At 45.5% G+C, this 21,878-nt stretch overlaps 1 protein-coding gene across 3 annotated transcripts; it reads left to right on the top strand.

The window, feature by feature from the left end:
* The first annotated feature begins 952 nt into the window (after positions 1 to 952).
* ksr1a (kinase suppressor of ras 1a) lies at positions 953 to 21,524 on the top strand. 3 transcript variants are annotated; one of them, XM_088398243.1, is made up of 21 exons: positions 953 to 1,469; positions 6,521 to 6,661; positions 7,792 to 7,939; positions 8,020 to 8,509; positions 9,296 to 9,477; positions 9,579 to 9,648; positions 9,759 to 9,842; positions 9,928 to 9,989; positions 10,068 to 10,177; positions 10,625 to 10,793; positions 11,063 to 11,104; positions 11,375 to 11,423; positions 11,531 to 11,594; positions 11,919 to 12,203; positions 12,288 to 12,484; positions 19,038 to 19,134; positions 19,260 to 19,393; positions 19,599 to 19,730; positions 19,824 to 19,959; positions 20,033 to 20,166; positions 20,257 to 21,524. In XM_088398243.1, exons 1-21 carry the CDS (start codon positions 1,254 to 1,256, stop codon positions 20,297 to 20,299), a joined length of 2,985 nt encoding a protein of 994 aa, XP_088254369.1. In that variant the 5' UTR covers positions 953 to 1,253; the 3' UTR covers positions 20,300 to 21,524. The 3 variants fall into 3 exon arrangements, with proteins under 3 accessions (XP_088254369.1, XP_088254370.1, XP_088254371.1); XM_088398244.1 differs by having other exon boundaries at positions 954 to 1,469; positions 21,008 to 21,524; XM_088398245.1 differs by having other exon boundaries at positions 954 to 1,469; positions 20,033 to 21,524.
* Positions 21,525 to 21,878: the final 354 nt, after the last annotated feature.

Below are 21,878 nucleotides of genomic sequence, written 5' to 3'. Positions count from 1 at the left end.
AGAAGTGACTCACGTCCTATTTTATAATCAGCCGATACATTAAAAAAAGATAATCGAACCCTGTCAGTGTCAATGAAGACGTGTGCGTGCGTACCACTGATAATTCTTTCGAAAATGGCACCCTCTTTTCTCAACATGAGAACTATCTGGCTTCAGCTTGAATCTGCGGTAAAATGGAAATGTATCACATTTGTTAACATTTGCTTGTGAACATTTCTGTGTGGAAACCAGTAGGAGGAAGGAGTGATCATGCAGAGCACCACCTGTTGAGACTTCTGCAAAATTCCATTCTGTGCAAAAATGTCTTTGTTCGTGTTCACAATATACATTTGTAGTTGAATGTTTTTTAACAGCCAAACTATCCTGACGACTACTGTGATGTCATGCGACTCTCCTGCACGCTGTTGAATAATGGCATCCACTCTTTTGGGACAGCCGTGGCAGAAGGGCTAAAAATAAAATCTATGACTGAAAGACATTAGGCTCGATTCCCTCCATTCGGCACAGGCTATAGGAGCTGAGGTGCCCTTGAGCCAGACATGTAAGTGGTTCCCAAAGCACAAAAAGGCTGTCCCTGCACCAATGTGTCAAAATCTAATGCTGTATGCTGGCTGTGTTGGCTACTGAGAAACGCTAACTGCAGAGAGATTTTGTGCGCGTGTGATTCAGTGATGCAGTATGTGACAGACGGTCTGGCTCATTTTTGTACACACAATGTTTGATAGGGTTCTTTTACACAAAACTTTATTTATTGCTTTACATTATAATAGAGATGTCGTCTCAATCTAATTTAAAGTTGACTTTTTGTTTTGCACATTTACAATGTTTTCTTGATGTTGTCCGCTCAACTGGTAATTTAAACGGCTAACAGCTGTCGTACAAAGCAGTTCCCTTTTATGTCATGCAAGCGGACTGGGCACACCCTGTAGACTACATTACCCAGAGTGCACCGCGCGCCCCATGATGTTCCTAACAGCTGACAGACGGTGAAAGCCACTAGCAGAGCTGTCTGTTGTGTGGAGAGAAGACTCGTTAAACAACGGTCTTAAACCCCACGTTGAGAGACTTTTCAACCACCTCTATTCATCGACCATATTTACTGGATTAAAAGAGAAGAAGATCCCTTCGATCAGCTTCCAGTTCGGAATTTGGGGGACATTCGCTCGGTCAGGTGCTGGGGCTGCTGCATATGTCGGATTTGATCCATTGACGCTTCGACTCCAGCCCTCCCAGCCGAGCCCAAATGCCGAGGAATGGATAGTGTGTCTACTATCGGTGGGAACATGGTCGAGAGTGGCGAGAAGCCGGAGAGGGACGGTGGCGGAGGGGGCGACGCAGCCATGGCCGCGCTCCACCAGTGTGAACTGATCCAGAATATGATAGATATCTCCATCTCCAGCTTACAGGGGCTCAGGACCAAATGCGCCGCGTCCAACGACCTCACGCAGCAAGAAATCCGCACACTGGAGGTAAATTGGATGATGTGTGACAAAAGGCCGTCCCAGCCGTCGCGAGTCTTGGCAAACTGCGGAGTCATGAAGCCGCTTCGATCGCAGACGCTTTTTGGCTTGCAGGCACCCCCACCCCTAATGACGATGATTGATTTATTTGTGTTTTGCTTCAGCACCTCAATGGTGCTTAAATGCTCCTGAGTGAGCTCTCTGCTTTTTCCTCCAAGGAGGTCCAGTTGCTTAGTTCATAGCACAATTCATCTCGGCTTAATATTGAATAATCTGCTTTTATTTATAGAACTGCATGCGCCGCACATGCTGTGCTTGTGTTGTAGCCTAGACTCCGAGAGGCCAGCACGAAAAACAAACTAACAAAGAAAAAAAACGCAAACATGTTGTTTTTATTTGATCCTCAGCCCAAGATGTCATACATCTATATGCAGCGTTGCATGACCTGACATTGCTTTGCGAGGACCTTTGCACACTATGCTCTCCTGTGTCACGGATGCACGCCTTTTTTAAAGTAACACAATGTTTGCTCATCTAACTCAGCAGTCTCAGTCGTTCTAATCATGTGCAATTTACGTTTCATATTAACTGCCAAAACCATGCAACAGAATTAGTTTTTCCCCTCATGTACCAGATTAAGTTATTCAACTACAGTAGAGACAGGACTGGGTTTCTATGATGCATATGCTGTTTACTATACATTGGTAGCCATCCGTCCATTCTCTATAAAGCTAGCTAGTACACCCTGAAATTGAAGATTAGAACCCAGAACCTTAAAGCTGCTGCTTTTCTTTTTTTTAATACGAAAGTGTTTTTGTTGTGTTTGCGTACAACTGCACAGTTGATCTGTCCCTCTTGACTGGTTTAGCTGAGGTGTGTCAGAAAACTTCCAGGACTGGCGTCACAAAAAATACAGAATCCAACAGTTCCTTGACAGCATAGGCCAGCATTTGAGGACTGTTTACAGCAACACGCATGTTTAAACCCCATGTCAAAGCTGGCATGCACAGTTGTGTCCATGAACCCGACCCCCGCCGAAATAAAAAAATCAAATCTCCAGTTCCTGTTGATGTTCTGCTAAAAGTCTCCATACTTGCATGCAGGCCAGGCATGTGTGTCACCCTGGAAGCGGATATGATATGGCTGAGTACTTCCTGAGCAACGCCGCCTTCCACAGCAATTTGTTGTGAAACTCTCACCAAACAATAGGGTGGTCGTGCTTCTGGGATTGTTTTTGAACGCCTTGCGAGCTCACAGTGGGGACCTTGTCGAGGACTATTTTTGTCTTGATCCAAGCAGAATGCTCATTTGTGTCTTCAAGCGCCTGGGTGCGAGCAGGGCGCAAACTTCCTTTGTCTTTAATGGTGGCACTGTTTTGACCTCTCTTCTTATTTACCACTTTCATTTCTCGTTTGAGAACTCTGTGTGATTTCACATTCTTAATGCCTGGCATTTTTTGGAGCGTCGCCTCCAGATGTCTTTTTCAACATGCTCCTCTAGATCATGAAATGTTTAATGGCTGTAGCTTCTCTAGCAGAATAGTCTTAACTTCTTAAGACTGCTAAATTCATTCATTATTGATGCCAGCATCTGCAAATAATCTTCAAGTGAAAGGTCTGTGATTATTTTGTGGTAGTTTTGGGTTTGTGATTCATCTTGTTATCAACATTTCTGCTTGACACTCCCACACACCGACGAAATGGATGAGCAGTCCCTGCTAAATGTTGCAGCTGTCCATTTATTTATTCATTTATTTATTTTTTTTTAAAAACACATTCCTAATTAATTCAGTGCCTTTTGCTTTTAATCACTGTTTCAGTACATGAAGAAGACCTGCTATGAAAATAATAGACTATAAAAAAGAGATTGTTTTGCCTCAATCAAGAGATTTGGAGGTGCTTTGAGTTTGAATGCCACACCGTGAGGTAAAAGTAGTTCTCGCACAGGTGGCGCCACGCGGCTTGGCTTCAATATTGCTCTAGAGTGTAATCAAGAGTGACTCCAATTCACTTTACATGCTCATTGAGACGGCTTTATTATTCCACTTGAACTGTGTGTTGTGCTGCCTTGCCAGTGAAGGGGGATAATGATACCGGCCTCTCTGCATGGAGTGCTAACCGCTACTTCACTTTAGGCGTGTTAATCCCACTCAGTCTGGCCTCTGTCTGCCTCTCGTGCTGCCTACGTTGGACTTGCACTGTGGCTTTTCATAGATTTCTGATTTTAGCTCCATCACATCCACTTTGCTCTGCTTCTGGAATCTCTGTTGTTTTTTAATGCTAGTCAAAATGTCTGCTGCTCGTGAGCATGCAGCAAGGACTCGGAGTTGTGCTCATGATCTGCATTGCACTGAAATATTATTTTCACAAAAGGAATTGACTAGCTTCTATTTGAACGATGGTGTTGTGCGGCGACGAGCATCAAGCAGCATGGCGTCACTGTGTTTTGTCTCCGCTCTGTGCGGGGAGAGAGCCTTTGCTGTGCGCATGTAGCGTGAGCTGTTTTGGCTGCATCTATATTTAGACATCTTCTCTTCCTACGCATTTTCAGGCTAGGTTGTTAAATAAGAAAATCAAATGACGCGCAAAGAGGCTGGGAGAGTAGGGAGGAAAGGGGAGGGAAGAATCAAAGCCAATCGGCAGTGCTGCTGCTATGACATGACAACTGCTCTCTGTGCGCGTGCGTGTGCAGAAAACAAACAATAGAGAACGCAGTTCACATGTTAACACTGAGGAAGCTCGACGTTAGCGATTGCAGCAACACTGACCCTGTCTGTATTTCCGTTTTGACCCGCACTGTGTGATGTCATGTGAACCCTGTGAAACAGTGGAAATGGGTTGTGGAACCGTATAGGCAGGCCTTGATCTATTCTTAAACCCACCCAGGATTAGTTGCTTGTAATTTTGTGCCGGGAAGGAGGGAGGGGGTCTTATTTCTTTGCTCCTCTATATTTTCTCTGGTGAAAGGCCACTTATCTGCAAATGTATGAAATATTCCTGTATGGTCACATTATGTGACTGCTGATACGGTTGTTCAAATATGCATGTGTAAACTGGACCCCACCCCTCCCATCCGTATCCAAGTTTAGGAGGTCAGCGACCGCAGGAGATAACAATGATGGAGGGGGAGGGGCTTCTCACAGGCTATTGTCCAAGACTATCAAGCACCCCTTAAAGGTCAAATGACCCCGTTTTTCCTGTCTTAGCCTCAGTGCCTGGACTATTTTTTTCATCTCCTGACACATTTTCTTAGCTCGGCTCCAAACCGTGCATCACGAGTTGCTTCGAAAATGTGCCGTCTGTCCTTGAAAGGAATCCAATATTAGGATTACTGGAAAGTGTGCTCCCTTGAAGACTGATACATTGTCATCAGTAAAAATAAAGTGGAGTCACTCACATGATAGCAGGAGCAATCCCTTTCAAAAACATCCAAATCGTGAAAGTTTTTAACTGGTTTGCCCCAAAATCACAGTTTGGTGCAAACCTCAGGTCGCTCGGTTTTCCATCGGGGCCGCAGTCCCCTTGGCAGCGAGCGCCAGGAACAATTAGAGCAGTGACTGGTTCTGCCGGACCTCCTCTGCTGTCTCAGTCGGGACTTTCTCTCTCTTTGCCCTCCGCTCCTGTCCTGGCTGACACGGTGGCTGTCACTCATCCCCTCACAGCATTAGGCCGTTGCCATGGTGCCATTGAGCTCGGCTGACAGGTGGGCTCTGACGCCATTTGTCTCCCCGCCACTGCCCGCCTCCTCCAGGTCCTCGCGTCAATAGCTGCTTTCGTTACTCTGTCTGCACCAAAAATAATATGAAAGAGCCCCGTTGTTATCGTGATTTGTTGACATGCTTGTGCACCCAACCTAAATGCCATCTCACTGATATTAATGAGGGATTAGGGGACTTCTCACTTGTTATTTAGCAAGATAACAGATGAGTCAAATGCTCCGTTTGATGCCCACCCTGTTTTGTTGCTGTGCAGAGCCGCATGATGACATTTGTATGTGGGGTTGCATTTTGTCTGCGCTCAGTGTTTCACATGCATGGGAAAATCCCACTGAAATGTTGCTGACGACTCAGAAGAGAGGTTGCTAGGGTAACCTGACGTCACGGGGCCGCAATAGAGTACAGGGAGGCGAAACGGAGCTAGCTCGTTAGCCACATTTGGTGAGGTGTGATTTGCCCCAGTATGCCATCAGGAGAAAATGAAATATCATTACTAGACTTTCCTTGTTTGTGTCATAAAAATATGTCGTGACATACTATGAGAAAATTTGGATATAAGTAATACAAGATATAAAAGCTGCCTTTCTCTTTTACCCAACTAAGGAGCTATTTTAACTTTAGGCATGCAGCTATGCTAATGTCACTGAATATTGTACTGGCAAATCATTGATTGTAGAATATGAGCTAATTCCTTCTTGATAGCTGAAACAATAAAATCATTCATGTACTTTGTTTGTAGCCAGCTGAAAATGAATAAAAATAAACTGTATGCCAACAACAGACACAATCGTTTTTTCACTGTCTGACCTCTAGAGATGCTATTTTTTTGTGCGCCGCCACAAAGTCTGTCGTCTTTCTTTATTTTTACATTTCAAGGCCAGCCTTTGTCGGAGCGCCATCTTTGTGCGTTTTTATCTTTGAGAATTGAATGGGCAGACAAAGACATGTGCTCCCATTCAATGCGCAAGCACTCAAGAGGTGTTTTGCTGGTTTGAGAGGTAGATGGTGTCGCGCGGCTCATCTGAAGGTGCCGCCTGCTGTAATGGACCCATGCAGATAGACTGCACGATAAAGGGACACACAATCCGCCACACAACTCGGCCTGCAAACCAATCCTGCTGTGTTCATTGTGATACATACAATAGTCACTCACAAGAGCACTACCCGTCCTTTCAAGTTGGTTTCAACATAACCTTAATAACCCAGTGTGTCGTGTTTATAGAATGAAATGGATCATTTGCTATATTTACTTCTTTGATCCAAGTGACTATTAGAAGTACTGTTTCTCCTGATACCTTGCACTTGTTGAACCAGTTGCGTTCTATTCCTATTGCGCCCCCTGCAGGTGAAGCTGGTGAAATACATCTGTAAACAGCTGCAGTGCAAGCTCAAAGTGCCAGAGACCGAGAGGCCCGACGACCTGGACAGCTATCCACGCTTGCGAGACTGGCTCCGCACCATCAACTTACGGCCAGAACTCATCGAGGTAGGCTCTCGTGTTTAATCATGTTACTCCAATCCGCCATGATGGGAAAGCCATGACCTTTAAGAAAAGTAAATGAAAATAAAATGTGGTGGCAAAGTAAGGCCCTGACTCCTCCTTTAGCTCATTCAGAATCCTTGGTGGAGAATTTCTGCTTTATTTTAATTCCACCAGCCCCTAACTACTTTTTACAGGACATATGTACTTGAAAGAAAATCCTCATTCGTTTTTACTTCCTTGACAGTGTCGGTGTCATTTCTCAACATATTATTTCGTTACATTTTGCTGCCATTTTTTTCTTCCTCTCACTTGCCTTCCTTCCTGTGCAGCTGCAAACTGTCAGCTACTCTATGTTTTTCTTGTCCATGTTTGCTTTTGTGTTGTGACCTCACTGTAACATGATCATCGAGGATGTTTCTCCCGCTTGTTATTCTTTAATACATCCCGCTGTACTGTATAATAGTCATTCTGCAGTTTCACCACTTTAACTGTGTCATATTTTTTACAGTTAAACCACAGAGAAACAGCTGCCCAACGTGAACCTTGTCCTTCAAACATTCATACTCGAGAAAACTAAAAGAACTTCACCCAGTGCTATCTCATATACGCCACAGAATTTTATTTTTACATCTTATCTATCAAACAAAAACAATAGAAAAAAATATATACGTCCTTACAAATGAAGAAGAAGGTGGGTGTTGGTCCCTTCCCACTTTCACTCTGAAATCTCCTTTGTCGGTTTGTCCACTTTGCTTTTCTTATGGAGGACACGTAGAGTGGTAGGCCATTGGCCCTGCATTCCGATCATCACTGTTTGCCCTGTCAAGGCGCAGCTTTGACCCGACTGATAAGCAATTACGCACTTCCCATGTCCAAAAACAACATCCCAAACTCACTGGGCTTGCTCTTATTTCCTTCTGATTCATAAATAATCATATCCGGTCACGTCGATCTTCCTTGGCAAAATAAATGTACGTGTTGCCAGTAAGATGTTAACTACAGAAATAGGCTGTTCTTCATCATGTCTGATTTATTAAATATTAGTGAAATCGCAGGTACCTGTGAGGAAACTGAATAATTTTTGCGCTTGATTAAAACCGTCATTGTCTTTCTTTGATTCTACTTCTGTGTAGGCAGTGGAAGCAAAGTTCTCCCTGGATGCCTTACTGCAGATGGCAGGAACTCAGGTGAGGGACACAATGCGAAGGCTTGGCTTCACTTCCGAAGAATGTGCCCGACTAAGTGCTGCCCTCTCCTGCCTCAAGAGTGTAACTGAAGCCGGTATGTGTGCCACGCCACGGCTTTGAATGTGTTCCTCATGGATGCGGGCCGTGTGATTCCTCACTTGTCTCTTGTTCTAGGAGGTGAACTGAAGGAAGACAGCACAACTTGGTTGTCTGAGCCCACCAGGAGGGACAGCGGTTCTCTGCTGACTGCAGATCAGCTTTCTAGCCTTGGAAACCCACTGCGGCCGCTCAGCCCCTCACCTCTCGCCCGCCCGTCCACCATCCATTCTACGCCATCCACACCCTGCACGACTTTTCCTCATCCCCGCTCCGGCTCGGTGTCAGCGGTTTCCACGCCTGAGGCGCAGACGCCGCACCTCCACGGCGAAAGCCCCCTCACGAGCGCATTCCCCGTGTCCTTAGCTCGCTCTGGCCGTCTCCATGGACACACTTCCACACCGCCCGTAACGCCACCATCCAAGCGGCGACACCGACTGAAGCCTCCGTGCACCCCGCCGCCTCCGTCCCGCAAAGTGCTCCATCTGCTCCCCAACATAACCCTCACACGCAGCAAAAGTCACGAATCGCAGTTGGGCAATCGCATCGAAGACCCACTGGCCAACAAGTAGGTGCCCGCAACACTTCCTTCCACCAGGCTTCACTGAGATGGCCGATTGTTGTCGCACGTGCTAAACTTGCCGGACATTCCTGCAATTTCTTTACAGGGGTAGTTTTTACAACTACCGTGTGTTTTCTGTAGTTCTATACCAAGCAAAAAAAAAAAAAAAAGCGTCTGATCCGTTTTGATGTCAGTTTGCCTTTCTATACACGTCATACACACTCTCCTTACTGTGAATGTTTGGCCGTGGCTAATCCCCCTCAGATTCCCAGAGATTATGGTCATGTCCAAACAGGAAGTATTTCCTCGGACTAATGCTCGGAGGTGGCAAGTCAAACACTCACATGCAGACATACACGCACAAATCTGTCTCCCCTCTTTTTTTGGATGGGATGCACATGCTCAAACAAGCGCCATGTTCATCCATCGTATCCTGTCTGTGTATCGGAGGCTTAATTTTCTCCCAAGGCAGGAGAGGACAGGTTCAACATGCACTCTCATGACCTTGTGCGCATTCTGTATTGGGTCTCGGTTGTCATCCTTTTTTGTAATTGTTTTTGCTTGTTGTGGTTGCTCACGTTTAAGTGCAGCGCGTCCTTGGCACTTCATCTGGCTGCCAGGGACATCACCCTGACTGTCCCGTGCCACTTCGATTTAGCCACTCAAACGTGCCTCGCTCAAATCCTTCTTACATAACCTGCCTCCAACACTGTGCGGTGCACATTTGGCATCTAACCCAAGGGGTGGGCAAACTCACTCACTCACTAAATCACTTTTTAACCTTGCTTCCAGATGTGTCAAAAAGAACAAAATCCTCTTGAATATGCAAGTCAATGGGAACGGACATGAGGACATGCCTTGTCGCTACCCCGCTGTTCCTGTACGGACCCCGGGGCTGCCCCCAGCTGCAACCACCATGCCTTATACCCTTCCTGGTACACCAACCCTGTTGGAAGAGCATAGCATCATTAAGAGTGAGTCGTTTCTAGCTTTTGATTTTGTCATCATCATTGCGTAGAATTTTGGCTTCATTTTCTCTCTTTATTCTTTAACTACATTCAATATCTTTCCCTAGATAACAAACCAGTTCACCGCAGCTCTCCACAAGCTGTGAGGAGAGACATCGGCCTTGCAGTCACACACAGGTGACTTTTTTTTTTTTTTTCATGAGCAGTTTTTTTTTCATCTGATTATTTATTATCACTCAACGGGGTGCATTTTGTGAATCGGGCTCATATGCGTTATTTTTCTGTAGGTTCTCCACCAAGTCTTGGCTCTCTCAGACATGTCAAGTGTGTCAGAAGAACATGATGTTTGGGGTTAAGTGCAAACATTGTCGGTGAGTAGAGAACTTTCATATTAATTCGGAAAGAATGTGAACATGATTTTGTCGTGAGGACATTTTGTTTTGTGGTCTGTTGTAGATTAAAGTGCCACAACAAATGCACAAAGGAAGCGCCATCTTGCAGAATCTCTTTTCTTCCAAGTGAGATGACTTTTTGTTTTCCTTGGAAAAAAAGACTTTGAAATGCAAAATCAAAGCAACATCGATCTTCTGTTGTAGTTGCCAAAATTCGGAGGACAGAGTCTGTGCCATCTGATATCAACAACCCAGTGGATCGTCCTTCTGAAGCTCCCCAGTTTGGTACGCTACCAAAGGCCCTTACCAAAAAGGTAAAATATGCGTTGCTTTTAAACAGCCATGAATCTCACTTGACGCTCTTTATCGGCAAGAAACCAAAGTGCGAGACTCGAGTCTGGCACTTAAGTGTTTGTATGTGTGAAAATTCTGAACACATTGGCGCAGATGTCCTCAATGTCTGGACATTCCAGTTTTGTTAGCATTAGTGTGAAAGACAAATAATAGTTATGCAGGTGATTCTTGCCATCTGACGTCTCTCCGCTTCCCACTACTATGTGAGCGTGAAGGTGAGAATGACGCAATTCTGCATCTCAAATACAAATATGGCAATGTTTTGAAAATGTATGGAAATGGATTGACATCATGACCTCATGCAGCTGTTGTCATAGAACACATTTCATTGTGCTGGTGTACCTAATAAAGAGTCCTGTGAGTGTAATGTGAGGCTGATTTCTCCACTGAGTGGTTTGTGTCAGCAGGATCATCCCCCCGTCCTGAACCAGCTCGACTCCAGCAGTAATCCGTCCTCCACGACCTCGTCCACACCCTCCTCCCCGGCACCTTTCCAGCAGAGTAACCCTCCAAGCGCCACGCCGCCTCCCAACCCATCGCCCAAAGGCCATCGGGACAGCCGCTTCAACTTCCCGGGTGAGCCTCACAGATGGCAGCTGTAGACACATGCCCTAATCTTGCAAGTTCAAATGTGCATGCCAGCACTATATGAAAATTCCTCCTGGAGTAAACGATAGAATACTCTTTTTTTGTCACCCTCTGTCATTAACACTGAAAATCTTTAATAGTTGTGCATTTTAAAGTTCCTTCTGTCTAAAACCTCTAATCACAAGTCTCTCTCCCCTCTGCCATGCTTGCTGGCCTTTTTTTGTTGTTGTTTTGTTTTGTTTTGTTTTAAACGAAAGCTGCCTGCTACTTTCAGCATAGACAGCAGTTTATCTTCCCCGGTGAGTCCCAACATGTGAAACTTGCATTGTCACCTTGCCATCATTTCTTTGTGCAGCTGCTACTGCCCTCTGTATGTCATTGCTCCGGATTTCACAGTGCCGTACTCATGCGTATTATGCCGCCGTTCTGTGCATATAATGTTGTTTTGTCGCTACCTGCTGGCGTTAATGGGAAACTGCATGTTGTTGTGCTCCATTTACGGCTGTGTTGTACAAATTCACGATGAATATTTTTGAGCATTATTTTTATTAGTTTCCTGCTTTTCTCAGACGTCTCCAACCCCACTACTTTACATACTGATATTCTCCAAGACACAGTGTAAGACTTTAATTCTTTTTATCCCTCCATTGATAACCCAATTTATGTTAATTTGTCATTCAGAATTATTAACATTTCTTTCATTGGATTTTGTTCCTGTTTTACAGTAGTGAAATTGAGCAATCAGAAGAGGACTTACATGCTGATTTGGTTGAAGATGAAGATGAGGAGGTATGCCAAATGTCATTAAAATAATTACATCAGAAAGGATTGCCTTATTGTTCTGTTATTGAATTATATTTTTAAAATGACTAAAATTTCTTAAAGTTTGTTGACATATTACATCCAACATACATGATTGAAAGGCAATATGAATAAAAAAATCCAGAAATATTGTGCCACTTGATGATCAATAAATAAGCATACATTATTTATTGGGTGACCAAATTATGAAATGACTAAGATCCAAAGTGTGTCCTGACCCAAACCTGATCAAATTGACTCTACACTTTTCAGTTGAATCCAATTCACAAACTAATTGTGCTCCCCTTCCAGGCAGGGGAGGACAACATTGAGGTCGAAGATGAAGACCCCGAAATGGATGAGGACAATGAGGAGGAAGAGGAAGAGATGTGCGATGACGAGGAGGACGGCGAGGAGATCCGGATGAACATGGGCTCCGACGGCGAGTGCGAAGGTGACAAGTTAGACGATCTGCCCTGCTCGCGGGGGAACCAATGGAAGGTCCCCATCTCCCGCAAAGCCAGCCAGACCAGTGTCTACCTGCAAGAATGGGACATCCCTTTTGAGCAGCTGGACCTTGGAGAACTCATAGGAAAGGCAAGCAAGCAGGAACATAATATTAGCCTCATTATTGTAGACTGTATGGGAAAAATCCTTGAATGGACATATTTGTTGATCCAGGGCCGCTGGGGCAAGGTGCATAAAGGTCGGTGGCACGGCGAGGTGGCAATCCGACTTCTTGAGATTGATGGGAACAATCAGGACCACCTGAAACTCTTTAAAAAGGAAGTGATGAACTACAGGCAGACCAGACACGAGAATGTGGTGCTCTTTATGGGTGCTTGCATGGCCCCGCCCCACTTGGCCATCATCACTAGGTGAGCACTTGAATATCAAACCTCATCACTGACCGAACCGAGGCTGGGTTTATATTGAAAGTGTCCAAATCTGATTTACCGTACGATAATTATACAACATATAATAATACTCTCGCTTTCTCTCTCTCTCTCTCTCTCTCGCTCGCTCTCTCTCTCTCTCTCTCTCTCTCTCTCTCTCTCTCTCTCTCTCTCTCTCTCTCTCTCTCTCTCTCTCTCTCTCTCTCTCTCTCTCTCTCTCTCTCTCTCTCTCTCTCTGTGTATGTATATATATGTGTGTATGTATATATATGTGTGTATGTATATATATATGTGTATGTATGTATATATATGTATATATATATATATATATATATATATATATATATATATATATATATATATATATATATATATATATATATATATATATATATATATATATATATATATATACCGTATTTGCCGGTGTATTGGTCGACCTTTTTCGATCCAAAATTGACCGAAAAAAATCGACCTCGACTTATACACCGAGTCATAAAATTTAACTTCGTATTCATCGCTTCAAATGTGATGGTAACCAAGGCCGTTTCTCATGCATCTCATTGTGCGTTGCACTTAGAAAATTTGAACCGGGCGGCGTGCGCGAGTGCGCGGCCCGTTGGAAGTCGAATGAGGCTCCGCGATCTCCTCCGCGGTGCTTATAAACAGCCGATCCGCTCGGCGGGGGCTATTTTCGGCCACTTGGCGCGTGCGCACGGCCTCCCGGATGTGCCGGGCGGGTGCGCGAGCTCGCCGGCCGCTGGAAGTCGAATGAGGCTCCGCGATCTCCTCCGCGGTGCTTATAAACAGCCGATCCGCTCGGCGGGGGCTATTTTCGGCCACTTGGCGCGTGCGCACGGCCTCCCGGATGTGCCGGGCGGGTGCGCGAGCTCGCCGGCCGCTGGAAGTCGAATGAGGCTCCGCGATCTCCTCCGCGGTGCTTATAAACAGCCGATCCGCTCGGCGGGGGCTATTTTCGGCCACTTGGCGCACGGCCTCCCGGATGTGCCGGGCGGGTGCGCGAGCTCGCCGGCCGCTGGAAGTCGAATGAGGCTCCGCGATCTCCTCCGCGGTGCTTATAAACAGCCGATCCGCTCGGCGGGGGCTATTTTCGGCCACTTGGCGCGTGCGCACGGCCTCCCGGATGTGCCGGGCGGGTGCGCGAGCTCGCCGGCCGCTGGAAGTCGAATGAGGCTCCGCGATCTCCTCCGCGGTGCTTATAAACAGCCGATCCGCTCGGCGGGGGCTATTTTCGGCCACTTGGCGCGTGCGCACGGCCTCCCGGATGTGCCGGGCGGGTGCGCGAGCTCGCCGGCCGCTGGAAGTCGAATGAGGCTCCGCGATCTCCTCCGCGGTGCTTATAAACAGCCGATCCGCTCGGCGGGGGCTATTTTCGGCCACTTGGCGCGTGCGCACGGCCTCCCGGATGTGCCGGGCGGGTGCGCGAGCTCGCCGGCCGCTGGAAGTCGAATGAGGCTCCGCGATCTCCTCCGCGGTGCTTATAAACAGCCGATCCGCTCGGCGGGGGCTATTTTCGGCCACTTGGCGCGTGCGCACGGCCTCCCGGATGTGCCGGGCGGGTGCGCGAGCTCGCCGGCCGCTGGAAGTCGAATGAGGCTCCGCGATCTCCTCCGCGGTGCTTATAAACAGCCGATCCGCTCGGCGGGGGCTATTTTCGGCCACTTGGCGCGTGCGCACGGCCTCCCGGATGTGCCGGGCGGGTGCGCGAGCTCGCCGGCCGCTGGAAGTCGAATGAGGCTCCGCGATCTCCTCCGCGGTGCTTATAAACAGCCGATCCGCTCGGCGGGGGCTATTTTCGGCCACTTGGCGCGTGCGCACGGCCTCCCGGATGTGCCGGGCGGGTGCGCGAGCTCGCCGGCCGCTGGAAGTCGAATGAGTTTCCGCGATCTCCTCCGCGGTGCTTATAAACAGCCGATCCGCTCGGCGGGGGCTATTTTGGGCCACTTGGCGCGTGCGCACGGCCTCCCGTAATTACCGTAATTTCCGGACTATAAGTCGCGTTTTTTTTTCATAGTTTGGGTGGGGGGGCGACTTATACTCAGGAGCGACTTATATATGTTTTTTTTTTACAAATTTTTACTTGATCATTAAGACATCACTTAAAAGTATAGTTGACCACTTCCCATGTTATTTTTAGTATAGTTGATCACTTAACATGCTTTTATATCTTTATCTTGAACATATTCAAAACATGAAAAATAGAGAAAACATCAAATAAAGCAATTAACACTTTAAAGCACCATATCCAAGTCCACTGTCTGTTTGCTCCTCTTATATTTATTATTATTATTTATTATCATTTGTTTATTTATCATTTATTCAACACTCTTATTTATTCATTGTTTATGCCTTCTTGGGTTTTTTTGTGTTGCTTGTATGGATATGTGTACTATCTCACCGAGGGATAGTGGGAACGTAATTTCAATCTCTTTGTGTGTCTTGGTATATGAAAAAAAAATCGACAATAAAGCAGAGTTTGTCTTTGATAAAACAACCAAATAAACAAAACAAAAAACTACACCTGAAAAAATATATATTTTCAGACGAAACTGGATGAGGGCGCTTTAAGTTTCACCGTTGGCCGTGACTCATCAACTGGGTGGGGTTAAGAAAAATGGCACCAAAAAGAAAGTCATATTTTGCAAGTTACAAACTTCAAGTTGTAAAATATGCAGCTGAAAACAGTAATCGAGCAGCAGAAAGAAAGTTTGAACAACCGTGATGTACCAATGGATTACTATTTCAAGTGACGTCAGTGGCACCGCGCGGCGCGACCCACGTAAGGACGACCGGCATCATTAGCGGTGATCATTTCTAAGTGACACGGAGGACAAAGAGTTTAAAGGAATTAAGGATTTGGAGTGACATAGAAGGTTTGAAAAACTATTATGGCTTTTACGCACGCCCGGTCCTACTCTACTGAGTCGGAGGCCAGCGCTCGGTCGAGTGGCTGTCCGCGAACGGTGCGTGGGGCGCGTACATGGCCATTACGCACGCACGGTCCTCTGCCATGGAGCTATCGTCTCTGGAAGTCCACGCCGCCACACGCTTGGAAGTTTGTTTTGTGGAATAAAGAGCCGTTTACCAAACCCACGTCTATCCTTGTACTTTGTTAACGCTACAATATAGTTATATACTAGATCTGTGGAATAAAGACGAGGCTGACGTCAGGGCGCACGCGCGGCGATGTTGACAAAGGCCGAGGAATTTGATCGATGGATTTAATGGATTTAAAGTGCACGGATGGTTTGATAATAGTATTGCTTATATTATAGTTATTTGAAATATAGTTTATCTATCGTTATATGAGCCTGTGGAATATTTTGAAGTGCAAGCGCCCTCAGCCGCGCGCAGCCATTGTTGACAAAGAACGATCGATGGATTTAATGAATTGGAGTGACACCGATGGTTTTATAAACATGTTATTTATGTAATGGTTGTCCTAAATCACTCTATATGTTACGTCAGGCCCGTTCTCAGCTCCTCATTTGTGTTTGTCACGTTAGCATACCTATCGTTTAGCCTGTTGCTATCGTATCGAATGATCGATGGATTTAATGGAGTGACACCAATGGTTTTATAGACATGTTATTCATGTAATAGTTGTCCTTAATCACTCTATATGTTACATCAGGCCCGTTCTCAGCTCTTTGTTTGTGTTTGTCACGTTAGCATACCTATCGTTTAGCCTGTTGTTGCTATCGTTTAGCCTGTTGTTGCTCGTTCATGACTGTTTTTGGTGTGGGATTTTGTCGAATAAATTGCCCCCCAAAATGCGACTTATACTCCGGAGCGACTTATATATGTTTTTTTTCACTTTTTGGGGCATTTTATGGCTGGTGCGACTTATACTCCGGAGCGACTTATAGTCCGGAAAATACGGTAATCCGTTCCAAGCCAAAAAACTCCCGCCTTTTTTTAAGCATTTTTTCATTTGCGCCTTTTTGTGCAATTGCGCAACTGCAGCGCATCGCCGAACGCGCAACCGTAGCGCGTCGCCGACCGTGCAACTGCACCGCGCTGGTCGCATTATTGTGACAGAGCCGTCGCTGAAATTTAGAAAATATTTTTAAAGTCCTGATGTACTTTCCAAAATTTAAGTGGACATCAGTGCACAGGGAACTTAATTTTGACCGATCGCGCAACTGCAGCGCACCGCCGAATGCGCAACCGTAGCCCGCCGCCGACCGCACAACTGCAACGCGCTGGTCGCATTATTGTAACAGCGCGGTCGCTAAAATTTAGAAAATATTTTTCAAGTCCTCATGTACTTTCCAAAATTTAAGTGGACGTCAGTGCGCAGGGAGCTTAATTTGGTCCGATCGCGCAACCGCAGCGCACCGGGCGCTGTGTCGCATTGCTTTAGGAGCGTCTTTGTGTTTTAGGATGGCTTTACTGCTCCCACTTGCTTCCTTTGGAGGCATGATTACGGTTGATGCAATCCTCAGAGTAATGAGAACGTAATAACAAATGGAGTCAGTTGGCATGCGGGTCCTCTCGGCTCATCTCGCGAGGTTCGACAACCGAATTTCGTCCAACATCCGAAGCAAAAAAATCTCAAATTTTTTGTTCGAATACCGATTTGTTCGACAGCCGGTACGTTTGAAAACCGAGGCTCCACTGGGTATACACTGCTCAAAAAAATTAAAGGAACAGTTTTTTGTCAGGGTATGGCATGAATTCAATTAGACTTTTCTGATGAGGTTTTGGTCAGGCAGAGGGGGTTGTTAATCAGTTTCAGCTGCATTGGTGTTGACGGAATTAACAACAGGCGCACTAGAGGGGCAACAACGAGATGGTCCCCAAAACAGGACTGATTTTGCAGGTGGAGGCCATTTCAAGTTCCTCCCTCTTGATCTTTTTTAACTGTTTTTCCACAAGTGTTGGCTTTCGCTAGAGTCATTATCACGACTGGGAGCATGAGGCGATTTCTTAATCCTCCTGAAGTTGCGCATATTGTCCAACTCCTCCAGGATGGCACATCCATGCGTGCTGTTGCAAGAAGATTTGATGTGTCTCCCAGTACATTCTCCAGAGCACGGAGGAGATTCCAGCAGACAGCCAGTTACTCTAGGAGAGCTGGACAGGGCCGTAGACGGTCTTCATTCCATCAGCAGGACCGATATCTGCTGCTTTGTGTAAGGAGGAACAGGAAGAGCACTGCTCGAGCCCTACAGAATGACCTTCAGCAGGCTACTGGTGTGAATGTCTCTGCCCAAACAGTCAGAAACAGACTTCACAAGGGTGGCCTCAGGGCACGACGTCCTGTAGTGTTTCCTGTGCTCATTGCTCAGCACCGTGGAGCTCGATTGGCATTTGACATAGAACACCAGAATTGGCAAGTCCACCACTGGCGCCCTGTGCTTTTCACAGATGAGAGCGGGTTTACCCTGAGCACCTGTGATAGACGTGAAAGGGTCTTGAGAAACCAAGGAGAGCGCTATGTTGCCTGCAACATCATTCAGCATGAACGGTTTGGTGGTGGGTCAGTGATGGTCTGGGGAGGCATTTCCACGGAAGGACGAACAGACCTCTTCAGGCTAGAGAACGGCAGTCTGACTGCCATTAGGTATCGGGATGAAATCCTTGCACCCATGGTCAGACCCTACGCTGGTGCAGTAGGTCCTGGGTTCCTCCTGATCCACAACAATGCCCGGCCTATTGTAGCAAGAGTATGCAGACAGTATCTGGAGGATGAAGGAATTGACACAATTGAATGGCCCTCACGATCACCTGATCTAAACCCGATAGAACACCTCTGGGACATAATGTTTCGGTCCATCAGACGCTGCCAGGTTGCTCCTCAGACTTTACAGGAGCTTGCTGATGCCCTTAGACAGATCTGGGAGGGCATCTCACAAGACACCATCCGTCATCTCATTAGGAGCATGCCGCGACGTTGTCAAGCATGCATACAAGCTCGTGGGGGCCACACGATATTGAAAAGAATTTTGAGTTGCAGAAATTGAATTTAGGCAAAAAGGACGAGCCTGCCATATAATCTTTTCACTTTGATTTTTGGGGTGTCTGTATACTGAGAGCCCTCTGTTGGCTGAAAACTTTTATTTCCATCAAAAGATGTGGCATCATTTTGTTGAGCAGTACATATATATATATATATATATATATATATATATGCATGTGTATATATATATGTGTGTATGTATATATGTATATATATATATATATATATATATATATATATATATATATATATATATATGTATATATATATATATATATGTATATACATGTATATATATATATATGTGTGTATATATATATGTATATATATGTATATATATATATATATATATATGTATATATATGTATATATATACATATATATATATCAGACAGACACACACATACACTATTATCGAACATTAGCACACATTAGCTTGCAGTTAATGCATATCCCAATAGTCACTTGGAAGCATGCCGTTTAAACGTAACCAACACAGAACTACTTACTAAGTCACTAAATCAATTTGTTTTTCCATTCTGTCCACAGTTTCTGTAAAGGGAGGACACTGTATTCCGTTGTGAGAGATACTAAAAACACTTTGGATATTAACAAGACCAGACAAATCGCCCAGGAGATTGTCAAGGTAGCTTCTTGCTGTTTCATTGGCTTTTAAACAACTTGTCAATAAATATTAGCAGTCTTCCGTATAAAAAGTAAGTTAAACAACGGTTGTTGATAGCATGTATGTTATGATTTCTTCTAATTTAGGGAATGGGATATCTGCACGCTAAAGGAATTGTCCACAAAGACTTGAAGTCAAAGAACGTTTTTCATGACACCAACAAGGTTGTGATCACGGACTTTGGCCTTTTTGGGATTTCAGGTGTCGTTCAGGAAGGGAGGTAAGAAGGCAGCCGCGGAACCACCTTATCATTAAATGGTCACATCTTTCTGCAAAAATTACGTTTGTGGGTACCAAGCCAAGATTTAAAAATCATGACAATGTCAATTGGCGAATGAGATTTCTTACGATTGTCAGGTTTGGTTCAGTTTAACCATGTCAAGTGGCTTAAATTGGTGTTTTTGGCATCAACCTTTTTATTTCAGGCGTGAGAATCAACTCAAACTTCCACATGGCTGGATTTGTTACCTCGCGCCGGAAATAGTGCGTAAGATGAGTCCAGGTAACAACGAGGACCAACTTCCTTTCTCCACTGCGGCGGATGTGTACGCCTTTGGGTAAGATGTGCACCGATATGGCACCACCTCTCCCAAACCTGAAAGATGAATCCTTCATTGGTTCCGCCCCCCCCCCTTTTTTTCCCTTCAAAGCACCATTTGGTACGAGCTCCAAATAAGAGACTGGCCAATCACCAACCAGCCCGTGGAAGCAACCATCTGGCAGGTGGGCAGTGGAGAAGGTATTAAAAATGTCCTGTCAGAGATCAGCTTGGGAAAGGAGGTCACGGTGAGTTGTCAGAGGCGAAAGCAAGCTGGGGCTTTGTCAGGTGTTGTGAACCAAAGCGCCTCCTCTGTCTCAGGAGATCCTCTCGGCCTGCTGGGCTTACGACCTGCGGGAGCGGCCCCCTTTCACACAGCTGGCTGACATGCTGGAGAAGCTACCCAAACTCAACCGCAGGCTCTCTCACCCTGGACACTTCTGGAAGTCAGCAGAGTAGGTATCCCACAAGACAGCGGGCCAGATGAACACTGGATATAATTTCAAAGCATTTTTGTATTTATTTATACCTGTACTCTCTTACAGCGTATGTGTAACAAGTGTCCCGCAATGTTCTACTTATTGTTGATGGACCAGGATCCGTTCGAATGATTTCCTCAAAATGATTGCCAATAGGAATAATCTAGATTCTAATTTATAACATACAGTGCATTTAAATAACAATGGGCGGTGTTTAGCTCGTCTGCCTCTGTAATAACTTCAAAAAAAGAACGTTTTAGGTTTTCTGCACCACAGTTTTGTGGGTTTTTGCACGAAAAGTAATGTTTTGTAATTAGAACAAAAAAATGACTTGAATATACAAGTAATAATTCCGTATTTGGCCAAATTCCCTTTTTGACATGCGTCACAAATTTTTGTGCTTTTTGTGACAGCTCTTACTAATGCCACAGCAACACCCCTTTAATAAAACACATTGTCCTTTTTTTCTGCTTCATGTACTTGCACTTTTCTTGAGGCAAAAACCACACCAGGTTTTCTGCACTACAGTTTTGTGGGTTTTTGCACGAAAAGTGATGTTTTGTAATTAGAACAAAAAAATTACTTGAATATACACATTGTCCTTTTTTTCTGCTTCATGTACTTGCACTTTTCTTGAGCCAAAAACCACACCAAAGAAATAATTTGGAGATGCACTAATACATTCATATAAGTGGGAGTTGACTGGCCTGCTTTTCTTCAAATCTTTCCAACCGGTGCCTTTAACAGGTTGACTAACCGTCTATTAACGATGGCTTCTTCCTTTGCTCTGTCTCTTTTGTCTCCTGTCGGCCTCCAGGTTGTAGCGGCAAACATAAGCAATGCAACACAAAGCCTGGGTCTGCCTTGCATGCTCCCGAATCCTTATCGCCCACAGGATTGTTCAAAGCATTGCCTCGAACGCACTCTACTGACACGCACGCACGCACGCACGTACACACACACGCACACACGTCTTTTCTTTCCACTCAGTTGTCTTGTTTGAAGAGAGAGCATCAGTGGACTGAAGTGTAGCACATATTTTCTCCTCCCTTTTCTTTTGGGTTACTCTGAGGCTTGTTGTTGTGACCACACCATTTAGATAAAGGCACACATGCGCTCTCTCTCTCTCTCTCTCTCTCTCTCTCTCTCTCTCTCTCTCTCTCTCTCTCACTCTCACTCTCACTCTCACTCTCACTCTCACTCTCTCACACACACACACACGCACACGCACACACGCGCACACGCACACACACACACACGCGCACACACACACACACACACGCACGCGCACACACACACGCACACACACACGCACACACACACACACACACACACATACACACACACAGCAGACAGAACATGAAATGCACCAAGAAAACCCTTAGTCGATCTCACTTGCGTGATGTGCCCGAAGCCTCTCAGTTCATTCGGCTCCATTTATAGCAGTGATTACGTGTGTTTTGCAAAAGGTCCTACTTTTATTTACAGGATGTTTTTTTTATTTTCTGTAATTTGGTGAACCTACCGTTGCAATGTTTTGTGCCATTTGTTTTAACAACAACAAAATTCTATTCTTTTTTCCGTGCTAATTTGGTGACCCGTCCCTCCACACACTTACTCATTGATTGCTTAAGCATTTAATTACATATCCCTCCGCCCATCCAATTCATTCAACATCGTCCCAGGGA

This window comes from Syngnathus floridae, chromosome 15, assembly GCF_059516105.1.
Source record: "Syngnathus floridae isolate MCC-2025c chromosome 15, RoL_Sflo_1.0, whole genome shotgun sequence".
NCBI classification, from domain to species: domain Eukaryota; kingdom Metazoa; phylum Chordata; class Actinopteri; order Syngnathiformes; family Syngnathidae; genus Syngnathus; species Syngnathus floridae.
Note: the sequence above shows the minus strand (reverse complement) of the source record. Positions and strands in the feature narration are given on the sequence as shown.